The following is a 16,908-nucleotide window of genomic DNA, read 5'->3' as shown; positions in this document are numbered from 1 at the left end:
GTATGATGTTGTAACAGTTCAACTCAATAAAGGCTGTGTGAAGAGTGTTTTAGTAGCTGGAAAGCTTTACCTCATAAATGCATGTGCTGTGATCTCACGCACAGGAAATTGCATGACTGTATATGATGATGCAGGTGTGCCAGGGTTTCTCTGCATCTTCATTGCCGACTGTTACTCCTGGACATGGTAGCGTAGATATGACAGTGTGGGCCACAGTCAAGTTGTTACTTGCTCTGTGAAAACTGTTACCTGGAAAAGTGATGCTTGGTGATGAATGAATAACCAGATGAATGAATAACTGGGACAGGGGGAGGGAAAGAGCTTTAAAATTGTCTTGTAGTAGGTATAGAAAACCTTTGTTTTAAGTAAGAAAAAGAAATTACTCTTTAATGGAACGCTATAGTTAGAACATGAACTTGAATGTCTAAGAAATAGTTTCAGGTATTTAATCTGCCATTGCCTGACCAGCATTATGGGATTTAAATTTATCTTTCTTATATGTTAATTTGAACAGCATAAAAAAACCCAACAACTTGGTTTTCATTAAGCAAATACATAAACTTAAGTTGCAGAGGAAGGTAACACTAAAAATTCATGCTTTCATTGAAGGTTTAAGTGAATTGTATTGCTTTCATTGAAATCTTACCTGTTTTGTTGCTGCTGTTTTTTTTTTACAGATGATCAGTAGAATTGAATATGTGCACACAAAGAATTTTATACACAGAGACATTAAACCAGATAACTTCCTAATGGGTATTGGGCGTCACTGTAATAAGGTTAGTCTAATGCTCTTTGTTTAAAAGATCCAAAGGGAATGGCTATGTTACTTGATTCAAGCTGCACAACCTTTTTAAAACTCGTTGCTAAAACTGATGCTTTGGATGCTAAACCATGGTTCTTCGATGTGAGAACTTGGATTTCTCAGTGTCTGCTTCTAAATGCAGTGGCATACACATGTGGGTCTCTGACCCACCCTGTGAGATGCACTTGATTGCAAGATGATTTCTAAGCTTGCAACAAGATTATAAACTAACCCTAGAGAATACTTAGCTACTTTTATCAATGATGGAGTTTCATTATTGAGATGACTGTTGTAATAGCATTTTTTTCCTCAATGATAAAGTCAAATCTTATCTTTGGCTTTGGGGCTGACTTCCTGGGATAAAAAGAATTCATGCCAACGTGGGAGCTCCTGACCTACAGGTCATCAGGGCATTAAATCTTGCAGTGACAGACTGGTAAAGTGAACTCTTCAGCCATCAGAATTGTGGATATGACTAATAGCCAGCGTGTAAATCAATTGTCTTTATAAATAAATGAAATTATGCAAATATGTTGGTGGAAAACTGTTAAGTTGTAGAGTACCTAAATATGTTGTACAACAAAAAACTGCTCTCAATTTGCTTTGTGGAAAAAAAAAAAAAGCAGGGTGAGGGGTGGGCTGAGGGTGTTGCACTTGTTTGGATGGGTAAATGTAGTCAGAAGTGCATGTTTCCTGTTGAAAACCTTATATAGAAAAAAACTTTTTCATTTTATTTTTAGTTCTCTTGAGTGAAATATGCTTAATTCTGCAATTTGTATGTCGAGCTCGGGCAGACAGGCAGCATTGGCAATGCATTAAGCATGCTACTTAATAGAAATTAACTTCAGGACAAATGTATGTGATCAAGCTGTTTATTGGAAGCAAGATTCCCACTTATCTTCTCTATATGCCATCTGAGAATGTCTCATCTCTTTAGGCACTACTAGTATTTAAAATGTTTACCGTTGTTTGCCTGTATGAATGCCAACTTCAGGGCCATGAACATTAGAAGGGGAAGGCTTGATTAACATGAGATAACAGCTCTTGTCTGAAGAGGTGCAGTGCACTGAATGTTTAGATACAACCATTGTTGGAAAAGCTTGTAAGTCCAGCTGAAAGGCAGTCTTTATGTAATCCTGTTGCTGTTAAACTTTGCTTGTTCCCAAGTTTCATACTTTCACTCTATTTTTCTCTGCTGTGTCGAGCAGTTAGGCTCCTTAATTTTCTGGCATGACTTAGAGTATAACTTGAAAACTTTAATTTTTTTTCCTAGTTTTAGTTTCTGATTTCCAATTGTTCTTTTTGGGCCATTTTTCTATACTTTTGCACGGTCATGCTAGGTTGGCATTGCTGCACTCTGTTTCATCTTGATGTGGATTAATGGCCTAGAAATTGCTGCTGTGATTGCTTTAGTGGAGGAACACATTAGATTTGCATCAGCTGAAATGAAAAACAAAATTGCCTGTAAACCATTTTTTTTTTTTTTCCCCCCATTAGTAGACTAGTTAGGGAGCCATGCAATGATATGGTGGTAAACACTGTCTGTGGGCATGGGCTTTGTTACTGTTGCAGGGTTTTAGAGATTAGGGAGTGAGTTCTTGACTGAAGTGCAAGTTGATAGGTTTACAAGGAGCAAAATGAGGAATGGGTTGCTTCAGTTTGGAACCAAGTGCTTTATCTAGGGAACACTTGCCACCATACAGAATTTACTTTGTTTCTTTTTGTAACTAAGTGTAGTTTTTTAGAGATGACTATACACAGTTCAAAGAAAATCAGCCACAAAGACTAGAGTAGCATGGTAATCTTGTTCCAGTAGCTTCCTGTCAGTTATATTTTTAAAAAAATTAAATTGATTTTTTTCAAATTTTGATTTGGTGATTGGGAGAAATTTTGCTCCCACCTTAAAAGATGAATTTTCAGCTCTGCTAGAAGTAAGCCCTGCATGCTTATGAAAGTAAACGTTAAGGTGACTAAATGCCTTCTACCTCTTCCTTACTGAAGATTTACTTTTTCTAAATGTCTTTTGGGGGAAGGGCAGTTTGTGGAACCAAAGGATGCTTTTGTAAGCAAAACTTCAATTTCCTTTTTTAATAGAGCCAAATGTCACCATTGTTATCCCTGGTCAAGGCAGTGCCATTTTGGAGCGGCTCACAGTTGAAATTTACCTTGTCACATCTAACAAATTTTCTCCTTGGAAAAAAAAAAAAAAACCAAAACACCAAAAAAAAACCCCAAACATATATAGTTTTTTGAAAACTACAGTGCTTGGTGGAAGAAGGATGGCATTTGGCTACCCTGTTCTTTCTCGAACGCCTCGGTGTTGCCTGTCTGCGCCAGCCATTGTTGCAATGTAAGCAATACTGTTTGATGCACTGCCACCCTCTATTGTTTGTTCAGTGTTTAGAATCTCCAGTGGGGAAGAGGAAAAGAAGCATGACTGTTAGTACTTCTCAGGACCCATCTTTCTCAGGATTAAACCAGGTCTGAACTGTCTCCTATTCCAACCTCAACCCCAAATTCATGTGCTTTATTTTTGTTTTGTTTTTGGTTTGGTTTTTTTTTTTCTGGAGAATGTAGACCTTGCAAAAGCACCTCTTATGTTGGCATTATTCAGACATACTTGGCAAACATGTAACATTACTAAGATGTTTCCCTGTGGCGCTTGTTTAAATTGTGGAATTATTTCTAAACTTGATATTAAAAAGGGCTAAATGTACATGCTTGATTTCATATGCAGAAGCAGGTTTTATTTTTGTCCTTTGACTTTTAAAGGCAGTCTATTGAATGTGTTGAAGGATAGACATGCCACCCTAGTGAAATAGCAGGGCTTCTGCATAGGGCTGTCTGCTTGCCTTGCTGTAGGGTTCCTGCAGTGTCTTTGTACATGGAGAAGTTCTGTTATTGCTTCAGCCAGACTCCTTCCCTTGCAGTTTTTGTTAAAAATCTTTCCAAATGTGTAATGAGGACTCTCATTTTTTCATCCATTGTGCTTACAAAATGAAATTACTCCAACACGCTGGGTCTTGGAGAAGCATGAGCTTATCTTGTAGTGTTAAATGTTGTATTCGTGACTCTTTAAAAGAAGATGAATTGGAGAGAAATGAAGACATATGCCAGTTTGTAGCAGGACACCTGGAAATTGCTGAATATGAATCATAGCTCAGGAGTTTGGGCATAGAATCAGTCTGTAGCTTTCCACAATGATAGTCTTCGTGTATTAAATTCCAGGCAGCTAGCTGCTGTACGCAAGCTGACAGGCTTCTGTTGTCTGCTTCTGAAACTTTCTTATCAGTTGAAGCAGAGACTTTGATCTACTTCTCTAGTTGCTCTTGGCAAAAATCTTGCCCTACTTCTCCAGTTTCCTGCTGATCATGCAACAAACAGAATTAAGGTGGTACGAGGTTATCTGTGGGAATACATCTGTGTTCCTGCTGGCTGGCATCGGTACATTCTGTGCTCATCCAAATCAGGCTGCATCTTCCAACTTAACTCTTTGCAAGATGAACTTACTCCTTTGCCTTCCATCCATCTAGAATGGGAAATACAGAATGAGTCTAAGCTAGGGAACAGAGTAAAATTCCCCAGAGAAATCAGTGCTGTAAAATAATATCCAGTTACTTGACTCGCGTAAAGCAGGTCTGTGTTGCTGAATTGATTCTTTTTTTTCAAGAAGTTCTGCCCATACCTCTTGAGAGAAGGCAGAATTACCTTATTCAGGTCTAGTATTGAGAGCTTGTAGCAGCTGTGAAAGAGGCAGAGCATCATTTATTTTTATAACTTTTGAAGAAAGTAGTCTAACCATGTCTGTGCTAAACAGGGCTAGGCACCAGCTATTTATGTATTACAGGCACGCTTCCAGTGTTAACTATTTTGATTCATGAACTGTGACTTTGTTCCTTCATAACATTAATTAACAGCAAGATCCCCAGGATTAGCAAAAGCATGTAAAGACTGAATTGTTTAAAGTGTTTGTAACTAAATGTGCAGTGACAATATTCTGACTGATGTGTATAGTGTTTGGTTTTCCCTCCTTATCAAGGCATAGTATTTTGCTTAAACTAATGGGCAAAGGCCCTGTAAAAGTAGCTATTGCAAACTATACATTGAGTCTGTCATCAGATCAGAAAGCTTTAATCGGAAAATAAGGGATTGCATTTGAGCTCAGGCTTTGCTTCTAGGAAAGTTGCATTTGCAGTATAGTAATCACATAGAAGCTTTATACTATCTGCTTTAGGAGTTTAGTATCAAAATAGCTAATTTCCTGGTAGATGGAGAACATGTCCGTGCTCACTAAGTGAATAACTACCTCTAGTGGTAGCTGTGGTGAGTGCAACAAAGACAAGACCCTCCACTTCCCTGAACTGTCTGACCAGTGTAGTTGATTTAAAAACTTGGTTTTACATCCTCTTGCTCAAAGCATTCTGGATTTTCAGGATGACTTTCAGTAGAACAGCAGAGGTAGAACTGCTGTGCTTTGTGGTTGCATATAAATCACGGCAAGACATCAACTCAAGGTTTTCTGCTCCAAAATCAGTAGTTTAAGAGGTTTTTAGCTTTGTTTTTTCCTGTCTAGATTACTATAGTTAGAAAATCTTCTTCAACCAGAATTCTAAAACATGCCTACCGTTCAATTCGGAAACTTTCAGTCTTTCAGTATCTTTGGTACTTCCATGTTGAGTGTCACTTTATAATTCACAGCACTTCCAGTGTGCCAGTGACCCTTTGTTTCAGTCTTGTATGCAGGTATACCTGCATATCAATCTCTAGTACTTGTCTGCATTTAAAGCTGCATCTTCCGTTCTGGAATCACTTTTAAGGTGTTACTGAATAGGTTTTTACTGAGAATTTCTTGAACCTTATGTCTTCTTTCCATCATCTCCTTCCCCCACCCAAATTACTTTTGCAGTATTCATTAATCTGTAGGGGTTGTAGTCCCTGATCCTGTAGCATTAATCCAGCGTTGGAATCAGGAGCTCAGCCTGATGATTTGTAGCTTGAAGACTGATTGCTAGAATTTGAAACGTTCCTTATGTACTTCTGCCTCAGCTTTTTTTGCCTAGTCCTGAAATCTTGTCGCAAGAAGGTACAGTCTGTATTAACCTTTGTAGATAGGCTGGCTGTTAGCACACTAATTAGCACGCACTCAGTTGTTGCTAAATATCAAATCATTGGGCAAGCTTGGTTATTAGAAACCTAAACTGGATTCCATGTACTAGGCTCTAGCTTCCTGGCTGTATTAATGTCATCAGCAAGTGTGTCATGCTGCTGTGGTAGTGTTCTGGTAGTTTTAAAATGAGCATATGATTGAAAGCAGGATGTCTTGTTTGCTGTTGAAGGTTTTGGCCTTATGCTCTGCAGAATGGCCAGTGTTCTTTGAGACATAGAGAAGAAAACAGGATGTGCATCATTTGCATTAAGCTGCTGAGCTGCCATTAACTATCTGTATGTGTAAACTGCTAGTGTGAGTGGGTTTTTGTGAAGTGTGCTTTTGCACATACTAGTTTCCTTCCTGAATTGTGCACTGTAGTTATTGAGCCAATGTGATACAAACTACAATAGTAACATAAAATAGTTGTAGAACTAGGCTACAGATGCTGAGTAGCACAATCTAATCTATTCCACTGGATTGAGAAAAGGCTTGAACTAATTCACTATTAAGTTTTTGAATTAGCTAGTTAAAGCTAGTTGTGACTTTGCATTGTTACTCTGCTTCCTCTTAACTGTAGGCTGTTACATTGTGTGGATGTCTTAAAATGGAGCTAATGCCTAGTGAAAGAGGTTGGGGATTCCTTGCACTGTATAGGAATATAATCTATTTTCATTTTTCTTTAAGTTATTCCTTATTGACTTTGGTTTGGCCAAAAAGTACCGGGACAACAGGACAAGGCAACACATACCATACAGAGAAGACAAAAATCTCACTGGCACAGCTCGATATGCCAGTATCAATGCACATCTTGGCATTGAGCAGAGGTGAGTTCAAGGAGATTACTGCTGTGCTTTTGGAGGCTGCAAGATGATCTTATTTGTAAGCTTCTGAAGTGTCTGAACTAATTTTATATGAGTAAGTGTATTTATCCCTTTGCAATGCTTTTCTTTTTGGCTGTCTAAACAAGGGTGGTGGGAAAATCCAAGCACCTAATTTGCTTCTTGAAGAGAGTCTTAAGTCTTGCAGGCATGAGGTGGATATTCTGCATACTGTTCTGGGTTTTTTTAAGTATAAGCTATGCTTTCATGTGGATCTGTCAGAGGACCTTCACAAATAAAATGGTGCACTTTCCTGATTGTGTTGGTACCTGTTGATGCCACCGCTGACTGGCTTGAGATGCAATTCTGTAGCCAGAAAGGGTATTCTAAAGCTGGTGTCTGTGTCCTGTTTTCTCACTCTCCCTTCAAGTGAGTACACTATTGTTTATCTTTTTGCCTGCAAGCAAGACTTAACGATCTATTTCACTCACATTGTATTTTGGTTTCTGGTATATGCAACCATAGTTGTGGCACTCTGTGTATATATGTACACATGTATATGTGTGTATATATATATGTTTATGTGTTTGAGCTTTGCTTAATCAACAAACACATTTTTATCATCTGGATCAAAAGTATATTGCTACTGCAGTATCCTAGCAGTGGTCCAGTAGCGATAGCACTTTGAGTTGTTTGGAAGTGTATGTTAGGTACTCGTGAGATATGAAGTGATGCTTCTCTTCCTTACCTATATGCCTAGATACTGTAATGTATAAGTGTAATAGTGTGGCTTTACCACGTGGTACTGAGGTTGCTTAGACATAGTTAAAACTTTCATGAATGTCTGTGCCTCTGACCTTCAATTTAATCAAGATGGGAATGACTAAATTCCTAGTGGTCAACTTCAACAGAACATGTGACTTACAAATATTTGGTGCTTTAAAATGCTTCATGCTTTCTCCTTGCCTTAATTTCCTTAAGGTTCCTTAAGTGTATTTTATTGTCTCAGTGTCATTATTTAAGCCTACTTGACATGTGGGTCAAGTAGAGTAAATGACAGGTGTCATTTCTGAAGTAAGTACATTTCATAGAACCAAGCCTTTCTTGTAAGGCAATAGCTGTGCTAGCACCTTACAGTGAAGGGAGGGAACTGCAAAGTACTATTGTTTTTTAATTTAGTTGGAGGTTTTGTACCATTTCTGCTGGTACTGGGAATTCTAATATAATTAGAAATGTAGCTTGATGCATGCTGTAAGCTATTAGACTGTCTAGATCAAGCCAACAGTGAGGCAAACAAATAATATTCCTGTAATCAAGAGAAACCAGTCCTGAAGGTTATGGCAGAATATTTCAACTGTTAGTGCTGTACTTCAACTGTTACAGAACATGTTTTCCTATATGTAATGACAGCTATTCTCGGGGAGCTGTTTGCAGTGTTATCCATTTCATGTTTTAGTAATGGAGAGTATTGTCCTGTTTTCCAAATCCTGAAAATCACTTTTATCAATATATGATCAAATGTAATATATCCATTACAGATTTACAGAACTAAATGTTTCCTACTACAAAATCATGAAAATAAACATTGAAACAATGAACTGGATGGGGGATGGAAACTATTAATCCCTTTATTGCTTCTGAATTTACCACTGCCTTCTCAGAAAATGTAATTTTATGTCATGACTCCATACTGGTTCACCGAATCCTGTTGATTAAAATCTGCAATTCTAATAGAATTAGCAAGTTTTGCAGGCTGAAATCTGTGGTCTTAGTATCATTTTTCATCCCTCACTTTGGCTGTGGTTTCATGTTGTAGCTGAGATGGCCTCAGAGCTAGCTGCTGTCAAGAGAAGTAAAGCAATCTTCTCTTCCCTGACCCCTGGGCACAGCTAGTGCTTTTTTGGCCTTGTGGTGAAACAGTTTAGGAAGCCAAGCTGATTTTCTTCTCGGATAGCTCCCTGAACAGGTTCCCGAAAGGGTTAGAGAGCTGGAACATGAGTTGAGGGGCTGACAGGCAGGCCATTCTGGTGATTATTAGTGGTTATACTGGGTTGACTATAACATAAAGCATCACCTACCACTTCTTTCCTCTCATACCAAGATCTGGAGGTGGATCTGTCCAGGTTCTTACAGATTGTTCTCATTTAAAGGGAGCTGTTTTACTCTCACCCATAGGTATAATCCTGTTTGCAATACTGCTCTCAGCCTTTTGCTCTCTTGTGGGGGTAGTAGGTGCGTAGTCTTTCTTGCCACCATTTAAATGCTTTTCTTGCAGATCTGCCTGGGTGGCAAAGCAGCAGCAATACCTGTCAGGTTCTTTTGATAAGGAAGCTGGGAGGAGAAAAATAAGTTATTTTTCTGTCTCCTGTTAAATAGATGTCAGTTGCAGAGGGGCAGTCAGAGGAAAAATCTGGTTCTACCACAGCTGGGAAGAGGCAACTTTGCCAAGAGGAAAAAAATCATGGAGTGCTTTTTCCACTTCAGTGAACTGTACTAGCCTTAGTAATCATGAAAGCTGTGTAGCAAAGTATGATGGTGTTCATGTGGCTGAAGTGTGGATCTGGAGCATATGCAGTACAGAAGACATTTGAAGCCTTTTAGATGAGAGTTTGCATGCAAATTCTCACTGAAGTCTATGGATGGATAACTTTGGAGTTCTCTAGCTGCCTTGAAACAGACTTCATATGGGAAGAAAGCAGAGGCACCTCTCAGATTGATGCATGCACCTTTCTAAATACTGCTTTTCTTTTAAAAATCACAGAGACAGTTCAGGTTTTTTTTAACAGAAGTGAAGAAAGAAAGGAATTACGCCCTTTTGAGGCTATATGTTCAGCATTGGTCCCAGACTGAGGCAAGGTTCAGGGAAAAATCTTACTTAACAAAGTTAAGGCTAACGTCATATGTCTCTTACAATGCATTCCGTGGTTCCTACAGGTAAAACTTCAGTTTCTATCCAAGCTACTTAATTAAATGGTAAAGACATTTAATGTTTCACTTTTTATTTTCCAAAGTTTTTATGTTTCCCAAATTATTCTAATGTAACTGCAGATGGAAACTTACCACACACAATACCTACTGACTATTCCTTGCTTGAAAAATGAATAGGATCTTCCTGCTTGTGAAGACTTGTTACGTGCCTACCAGTGGAATCCTGAACACCTAGATGTCTTAGCTGTATTAGAAAGAGACCTTCCTTTGCACCAAAGCTTAGGTTTTGTTCCTTAATTACTATTTTTTTTTTTTTTAATTTTGGAATGCTTGCACTATTTGGAAAAAAGTATGAAATGCTGAAATTTGTAATTCATCATGTTCTTCCTCTTTCTCCAGTCGTCGGGATGACATGGAGTCTCTAGGCTATGTATTGATGTACTTTAACAGAACCAGTCTGCCTTGGCAAGGATTAAAGGTAGGTTATGTTGCCTTCCCACCCCCCCTTCCTTTTTTTTTCATGTTTGGGTATTGTGCTTCTGCCTGCTGGTCCGGATAGGTGGTTGTATATAATGTTTAGCTTCAGTTATACAAAACGGCTTTTCCCAAGGCATGATATTTATAGCATGTAGAAGAAAAGTTCTTTCTGCTTCTCATGCAGCAGGCAAAATGTGTATTGTTTGACTGTCTTAAAATTTATGCTAAACAATAGCTTACGTCATCTTTGCAAATTATTATTGTCTTCTTGTAGGCTGAGGCCCTTTTTGGGAAGTAGAGAATAACATTGTTAGCGGCTTTTTGAATTGCTGTAGAGAGCATGGAAATAATCTCTCGCCTAGGAAGTTCAGCTTTAGCGATATCTTCAGTTTATGGCACGACTGAATAATTATTAGCCACAACAGACTTGTTTCAAGTATTTGCATGTATGATAGCCAAGTACAAGTATGGCAAATATTTCTTTCTTCTGTTATATAGACTTCAGTGATTTGTTTTCATGTTGTAATTGTTTTTCTTCCTCCACGTGAGAGTTTTGTAACTCAAATGGTGTTGCAGCTGCAAGTTTTCTAAAAAGGCAAGCAGCTTGTGAAGCACTAGAACTCTTCGTCTGCAAATGAATGTAATGGCTGCTTACTGAAACACGCAGGCAACCCTTGAATGGGGTACTGTGTGGGAATTAATAGAACTTTGGCAAATGTAAATGCAAGTCTGGTCTGTTTAACAGACAAAAGCAGCAGCTAGAACTACACGAGCTGTGCCATGTGATGGAAGCATTAGTCTGCAACAAATGGTATTAAACTGAGTCCAAATCTTAATACCAGATTGACCTTCATTCCCTTTGCAATAAGTGTGTGGGACTTGGAGATTTCACGTAAAATACTTATGGTTGACCAAAGGATTTTTGTCATTTTTTTTTTTTTTTTGCTACTGTCCTTGTTCATCCAGTGTTGCACAATATCTCTTATATTGTGACCTACATGTTCCACAGGCTGCAACAAAGAAGCAAAAGTATGAAAAGATTAGTGAAAAGAAAATGTCCACTCCTGTTGAGGTTTTGTGTAAGGTAAGAGTTTCCAAATGATGTCATACTGTGAAATGGAAGGTCTTTTCTTTATTGTTTTTTTAAAACTAGAGCCAATATATTAGATAGTCTCACGTGGCATTTGCTGCTGAATAATACTTCTCCGGCAGTCATGGGTGCCTTGGGTTTGGCCACCCAGCAAGACTGTATGTGTGTAACAGGGCAGGCATTTGCTGCTGTTTCTTGGCATAGTTCATGCCACTGTCATACCAGTTCTTGGTGACTGTTGGCTGTGCAAGCTCTCCATCTCTCTTAGGTGAGGCTTGTTCATTTCTTCAAGATAGAGCTGTATAGCTTGCCTGTATATACTTGTTTCTGCCTCTTCAAGATTGTTCATATTGTCTTCTGTATCTCAAATAGAGGCTGTAGTGAAATTGGATGTCAAGTGATCTTTAAAGCCATGTCACAGAATGATGTTTTTCCAATGCTATCCTTTGGGTCTTAAGATTTCTCTTGAACCGTGGCAGCCACGTGCTTCTTACCATGTATTCTTAAGGACCTTTGTTAATTCTTGCACATCAAACAGCAGCACCAAGGATTGCACTTTATAGTCAGGCACATTTATATACCCTTACAGTCTGACAGCATCTTGCAAACTGCTGAACTGTTATACCCTGTGTTTTCTTTCTTGTAGTACAGCATTATGCTGCATGCTGTTACCTATTCATGTGTAGACTTTAATATAGCATTAAATGTACAAATATGTAAAGCAGGGAATCTTTGAAAAAGGTTTTTATGGTTTAAGTCTTCACACTTAATAGTGGTAACTGACCTTGCCTCTAGTATGTTGAAGTAGATTATCAAGGAAACATAAGTGGAATCTTTTAAGAGACAATTACTACTTGTCTCAGAGACCTAGTTAATAAAAACTAGGTTTAATTAGGATGAATGAAGTGCTTTAAATATGTTGTATGTTGAAGGTTTTGGTAGCAGAGGACTTGTTTGCAAAACATACATCAGGTAACAATTCTGGGGAAGGAATGTGTACCTGGTAACCTGCTGATCAAATCCACTTTCTGAAATACAGAATAAATGAATAACTAGAGGCAAAGTGGAACTTAGACTTATGAATCTTCAGCCAGTTTTTTCTCTGCCTTGTAGACAGAAATACAGCTTTTTGCCTTCTTATGGGTTGTTAGAAGCTTTTTGCTGCAAGCCATGGCTTGATTAACATTGTTGATTTACAGGGATTCCCTGCAGAATTTGCCATGTATCTGAACTACTGTCGTGGCCTGCGCTTTGAAGAGGCACCAGATTACATGTATCTGAGGCAATTATTCCGTATTCTTTTCAGGTCAGTCTCAAAGTGGAAAAGTACAGAAATTTGTTAGTGCTTTACCAGTTGGTAACTGTTCTGTGGGACTTGCACTGCAGAAAGCTGCTCCATATGTGTATGGTGTAGGGAGTTCCTCTGGGACTTTCTTTCATTTCAGAGTTAGAAAAGCTGTTTGAAGGACCTGAAAAATACTGTTCAATGTTAAACATGAAGGGAAAGATTCCCTTGTTTTTGTGTTGCATGATCTGACCACTAATGCTAGAGGGTTGAGCCCATGCTTCAAGTTCTGTTGCAAGTAGTTTAAGAAATCAACCCGTCAGTAGAAGTGTTAGAGGCTTTTTGTGTTTAGAGATTGGTGATGGGACTAGCAGTGGTGCCCAGGAGATAGATCTCAATGGAGGGAAATAGTGCTGTTTCATTGAGCTTGTTAGAAAAACCAGAACGTAAACTCAGCCTTGTGGAGTGAACAGCATCTGTCAAAAGAAGAGCTGGTACTGATCTCTCAAGAGTCTCCCCCCAGGTTTCTGGAATCCAAAGCAATTTTTTTTCTATGATCTACGATACTGCAGTCTCTCTTTAAAACTATATATATATTTAAAAAAAAAAAAAAAGCTGAGAACCTCAGTGCAGACAAATGTGTAAGCTGGGTTGTGAGGAAGTGCTTCTTCTACAGACTTTTGTGTAAACAGTAAAGAAAACACTGCTTGATGGTATTTGGGCTTGCTTCAAGAATCCCTTTAAGTTAGTAATACTTAGCATTTGTATACCATTCATAATCTCCAAAGCAGCTTACAAAAAGAGTTAACCTCTAGTTCTGGGTTTTCAGCAAAGGCTTGGTATTAGTAATAAGGAAGTTATGATGTATTACAGTAAAGTATTTCACTCTTTTCTAGGACCTTGAACCACCAATATGACTACACATTCGACTGGACAATGTTAAAGCAGAAAGCAGCACAGCAGGCAGCCTCTTCCAGTGGGCAGGGGCAGCAGGCCCAAACCCCCACAGGCAAGCAAACTGACAAATCCAAGAGTAACATGAAAGGTTAGTAGCCAAGAACCAAGTGACGTTACAGGAAAAAAAAATTACACTAATTTGGACAATGTCAGCGATTTAAGTGTTAGATCAAGGAGGTGGTTTAAAAAATGTATTTGGCTGTTAATTTAAAAAGCAAAAACAAAAGACGTCCTTGGAGAATTTGACTACTAACTTTATACCAAAATGTCCTTGTTCTTCATATCATTTCTTCTGGGGATGTTGGGTCATTTTAACCACTGCATCTTTTGCTCCCGCATTAACCACTTTCCAAAAACAAGAAACTGACTTGGTGTTGGGAATGTGACATTTTTATTTATATATATACATATATATTTATATATATATATAAATATATAATACAATCCAAAATCCTAGACCTAACACTTCTTAAGGGATAATTCTCATTAACTAGGCAAGGATCTAGAGACTTTGGGTTCTACTGTGTTCCAGCTGGTATAGTGCTGTGAGTTTGCTTCTGTTCTGTATGTCTTGAACATTGGAAACAGAAAATTGTGAATGATCTGGCTTCCTCCAGTGGGTTTACATTGAGGCATTTGGTTCAGAGTTAAAGGAGAGGACTAGTGAGATCAAAATGTCTTGCCTAAATCAAGGAAATGCTGTGGACTGCCAAGTCACAATTTTCTCAAGTATCTGGATGCTCTGGGGTGAGGCTTCAGGTTTCTTGACTATTTTTAATGTTTGTAGGTTATGGTTTCAAAGGGAAATATGAAATGTTCAAGATGTAATTGTGCAAAAACTGAAAACTGAGTTCTGAAAAGGCACGGTGGTTGTTTTTTTTACACATTCTAGAAGCTTTTTAAATTTGTGTTGTAAATCTGCCAGTGTTAATCTAGTAAGTCACTAGAATGAAACTGCTACAGCTAGTGACTATTACAGCCAGTCTTGTAATGAAACTGATTCCTCAAGATGAGCTGTGGATAAAATTGAAGCTATCGAGGTTGTTCAAGTGAGAATAGAGAAGCTAGATTTAAGTTATGTACTGAGGTATTGCTAGTACTTGCTATTCTTCAGGACATTCTTGTCTTGACTATCATTTTTATATGTATAAAATTATATATTAAGCTAACATGACAGACTTGGAAGTCAAAGAAATGCTGAAGTGTTTGCAATAAACTTATCAAAACATTGTTTTTCATGTATTGTGGCAGCATTTGAACATTACCAGGTGGCTTTAGTCAAAATAGCTATCCAAAAATATAATGCTTCATCCAGAAAAATATGAAATGAAATACCTGCTGGTCTTCCCAAGGCTCAATCTGAAACGGTTTCTTGAAGAAAAAAAATTTCCATAGGATACCATTAAATGTCAGATGCTTTGTGGCATAAAGAATCCAACTTGTTTTGCTGGAGCTGACAGGTATTACAACACTGAAGGCTGTAAACCAGTTCCTTCAGCTGAAAGGCCAGTATGTAGCAGACTTGATGATTAAGCACCCAGGCTTAGGCTGCTTCCTGAAATACAGAAGCTCTGACTGGTGTTCAAAACCCACTACTGAACCCAACCTGATGTCGGGGTGTGGAGAGGTTGGCTGTTAGAGCAGGAGGAAATAATCTGAGAAAAAATGTGGATTCTTCACAACAGCTCGTGCTTAAAGTGAAGGTCTTACAGGAGGTGATGATCTGTAAATGGACACTGAAAATCAAGTTGTATGCACTTGAAATATTGTTTTGCTGGTGAAGTATTCCAAGGTTTAATGTGCTACTCTCCTGGCTCAGGTGGTCTCTGACAAAGTGCTATACTGTAAGTGAAGAAAAAGTCATTATAATGATTACCTGCCTCCACCTTGTAGTTATGATTTAGTGACAGAGTGCAAAGCTGCAGCTGACTGACAAGCATGAGTAATGGGGAAGTGGTCTTGCAGTTGAACCTTATAGACCATTTCTCTCTCTTGATGGACATTCCTCATCACACTGTCCTTTGGTAACAAGGCTCATCACTACAGCTGTGGAGAAGTTGCTGTTTTTCTAGCAGAATTTCATTGGCTCTTTCACAAAGTAACAGCCTTTGGGGGAACGACTCCCTCCTCTCCCCTCACCATCATGAAGAAAAAGGCTTGTGACCTTCAGATCAATCAAGTTGTAATGTCAGCAAAGCATTAAAGTAGTGCTTGTCAAACATCTGAAGACTTCCTCAGCTTCCTGAAATAGTTACCTTAGTCTCTTCATCAAAGTAAAGATTCCAGATTTCTAAAATCCTACATGCCTTTTTGTGGGGAATATTGCCTGTTACTGAAGATTTTCTGAAACCAGCTAAGCTCAAGCAGGAGGCTGTATGGCTTATATGTTGCTGCCACACTGAAGATTAATGAAATACCTGGTTATCTTTTCCAGAGTTCAGTTAAATTCTCGTGTAGTTGCTGTAGCAAAGCCTATGCTGAAGTGGCTTAAAAGGCTTCATGGTAGCAAATTACACCCCTCTGGTAACCATATCCAGTTTAACAAGAGTATTGGAAATAGCAATTTACAGGTGCATTTATTGGTTAAAATCTTAAAATATACTGTATAAAGTGCAAGTACTGTTGAAGATGTGTATCTGGGGAGGGTGGTGAAACCTTAATTCTTTCAAACAATGTCCAGAGCCTTACCTGACTTAGATTGTTTGGACAGTGTGTTCATTTATAGCTCTTCCTGGCTACCTTAACTGGGATCCATATTAAACCATCTCACTGAATCCTATAGGTTATTCAGACTGAATATTCTGTTTGGTTCCAGGGTAGCCTGTTCTGTCAATGGCCTTTTTTCTCTCTCTTTTCTTTTTTTTTTTTTTTTTTTCCCACTGTTGCTCTCTGGAACCCTGTGCAGTGTCTTTTGTAACAGCAAGGTCAGCTGTTTTTTTAACTTGGCAGAGGTGAACTGTTTGAACAGACAGAGCTTCTCTGCTGACTCTGGGAAGTTTAGCTCTTGATCTCTTGACAGTGCAGCAGTTGTTCAGGTGTGATTTGTTACAATGCTTACAGTCAGCTTCCCTCAGTCATAAAACTGACTCAAGCAGTCTATCTCCAGGATAAAGTCTATCAGTTCCATTTGCGAGAGATGTTTTTAATTCACTTCAGTGTAGAGTGCCGTAAGCCTGTCAGCAGTCCCATTGGCATTCACTGGATGCCTATGGTTGTGGCAGTATTTCTCAGAACAGACTATTAGTTCACTACTTGAGGTTTAGCCAATTGACAACTAAATACTTTTCACTGTTTGTCTCTACAGCTACTTAATAGTGAAAAGGTTTGAAGACTTCTCAAGTAGAGGTGCTTCTTAAAGTACGACAGTACAGTTACTCTTCCCCGGTTCATCAGATCTCCAGC

The 16,908-nt window shown here is 38.5% G+C and overlaps 1 protein-coding gene across 4 annotated transcripts in view; it reads left to right on the top strand.

The window, feature by feature from the left end:
- The window catches only part of CSNK1A1 (casein kinase 1 alpha 1), a 38,009-nt gene that overhangs the window by 16,520 nt on the left and 4,581 nt on the right, over positions 1-16,908 (top strand). The window contains exons 4-10 of one of the 4 annotated variants that reach the window (XM_052816134.1): positions 678-776; positions 3,200-3,283; positions 6,636-6,775; positions 10,097-10,175; positions 11,184-11,258; positions 12,464-12,570; positions 13,446-13,558. In XM_052816134.1, the coding sequence (XP_052672094.1) occupies positions 678-776; positions 3,200-3,283; positions 6,636-6,775; positions 10,097-10,175; positions 11,184-11,258; positions 12,464-12,570; positions 13,446-13,558 (697 nt within the window). Of the gene's footprint in view, positions 1-677; positions 777-3,199; positions 3,284-6,635; positions 6,776-10,096; positions 10,176-11,183; positions 11,259-12,463; positions 12,571-13,445; positions 13,600-16,908 lie in introns of those variants that run through there. The other 3 variants (XM_052816132.1, XM_052816133.1, XM_052816135.1) reach the window with 3 other exon arrangements.

Source organism: Harpia harpyja, chromosome 20 (genome assembly GCF_026419915.1).
Source record: "Harpia harpyja isolate bHarHar1 chromosome 20, bHarHar1 primary haplotype, whole genome shotgun sequence".
NCBI lineage: Eukaryota > Metazoa > Chordata > Aves > Accipitriformes > Accipitridae > Harpia > Harpia harpyja.
This window is presented reverse-complemented; position numbering and strand designations above follow the sequence as displayed.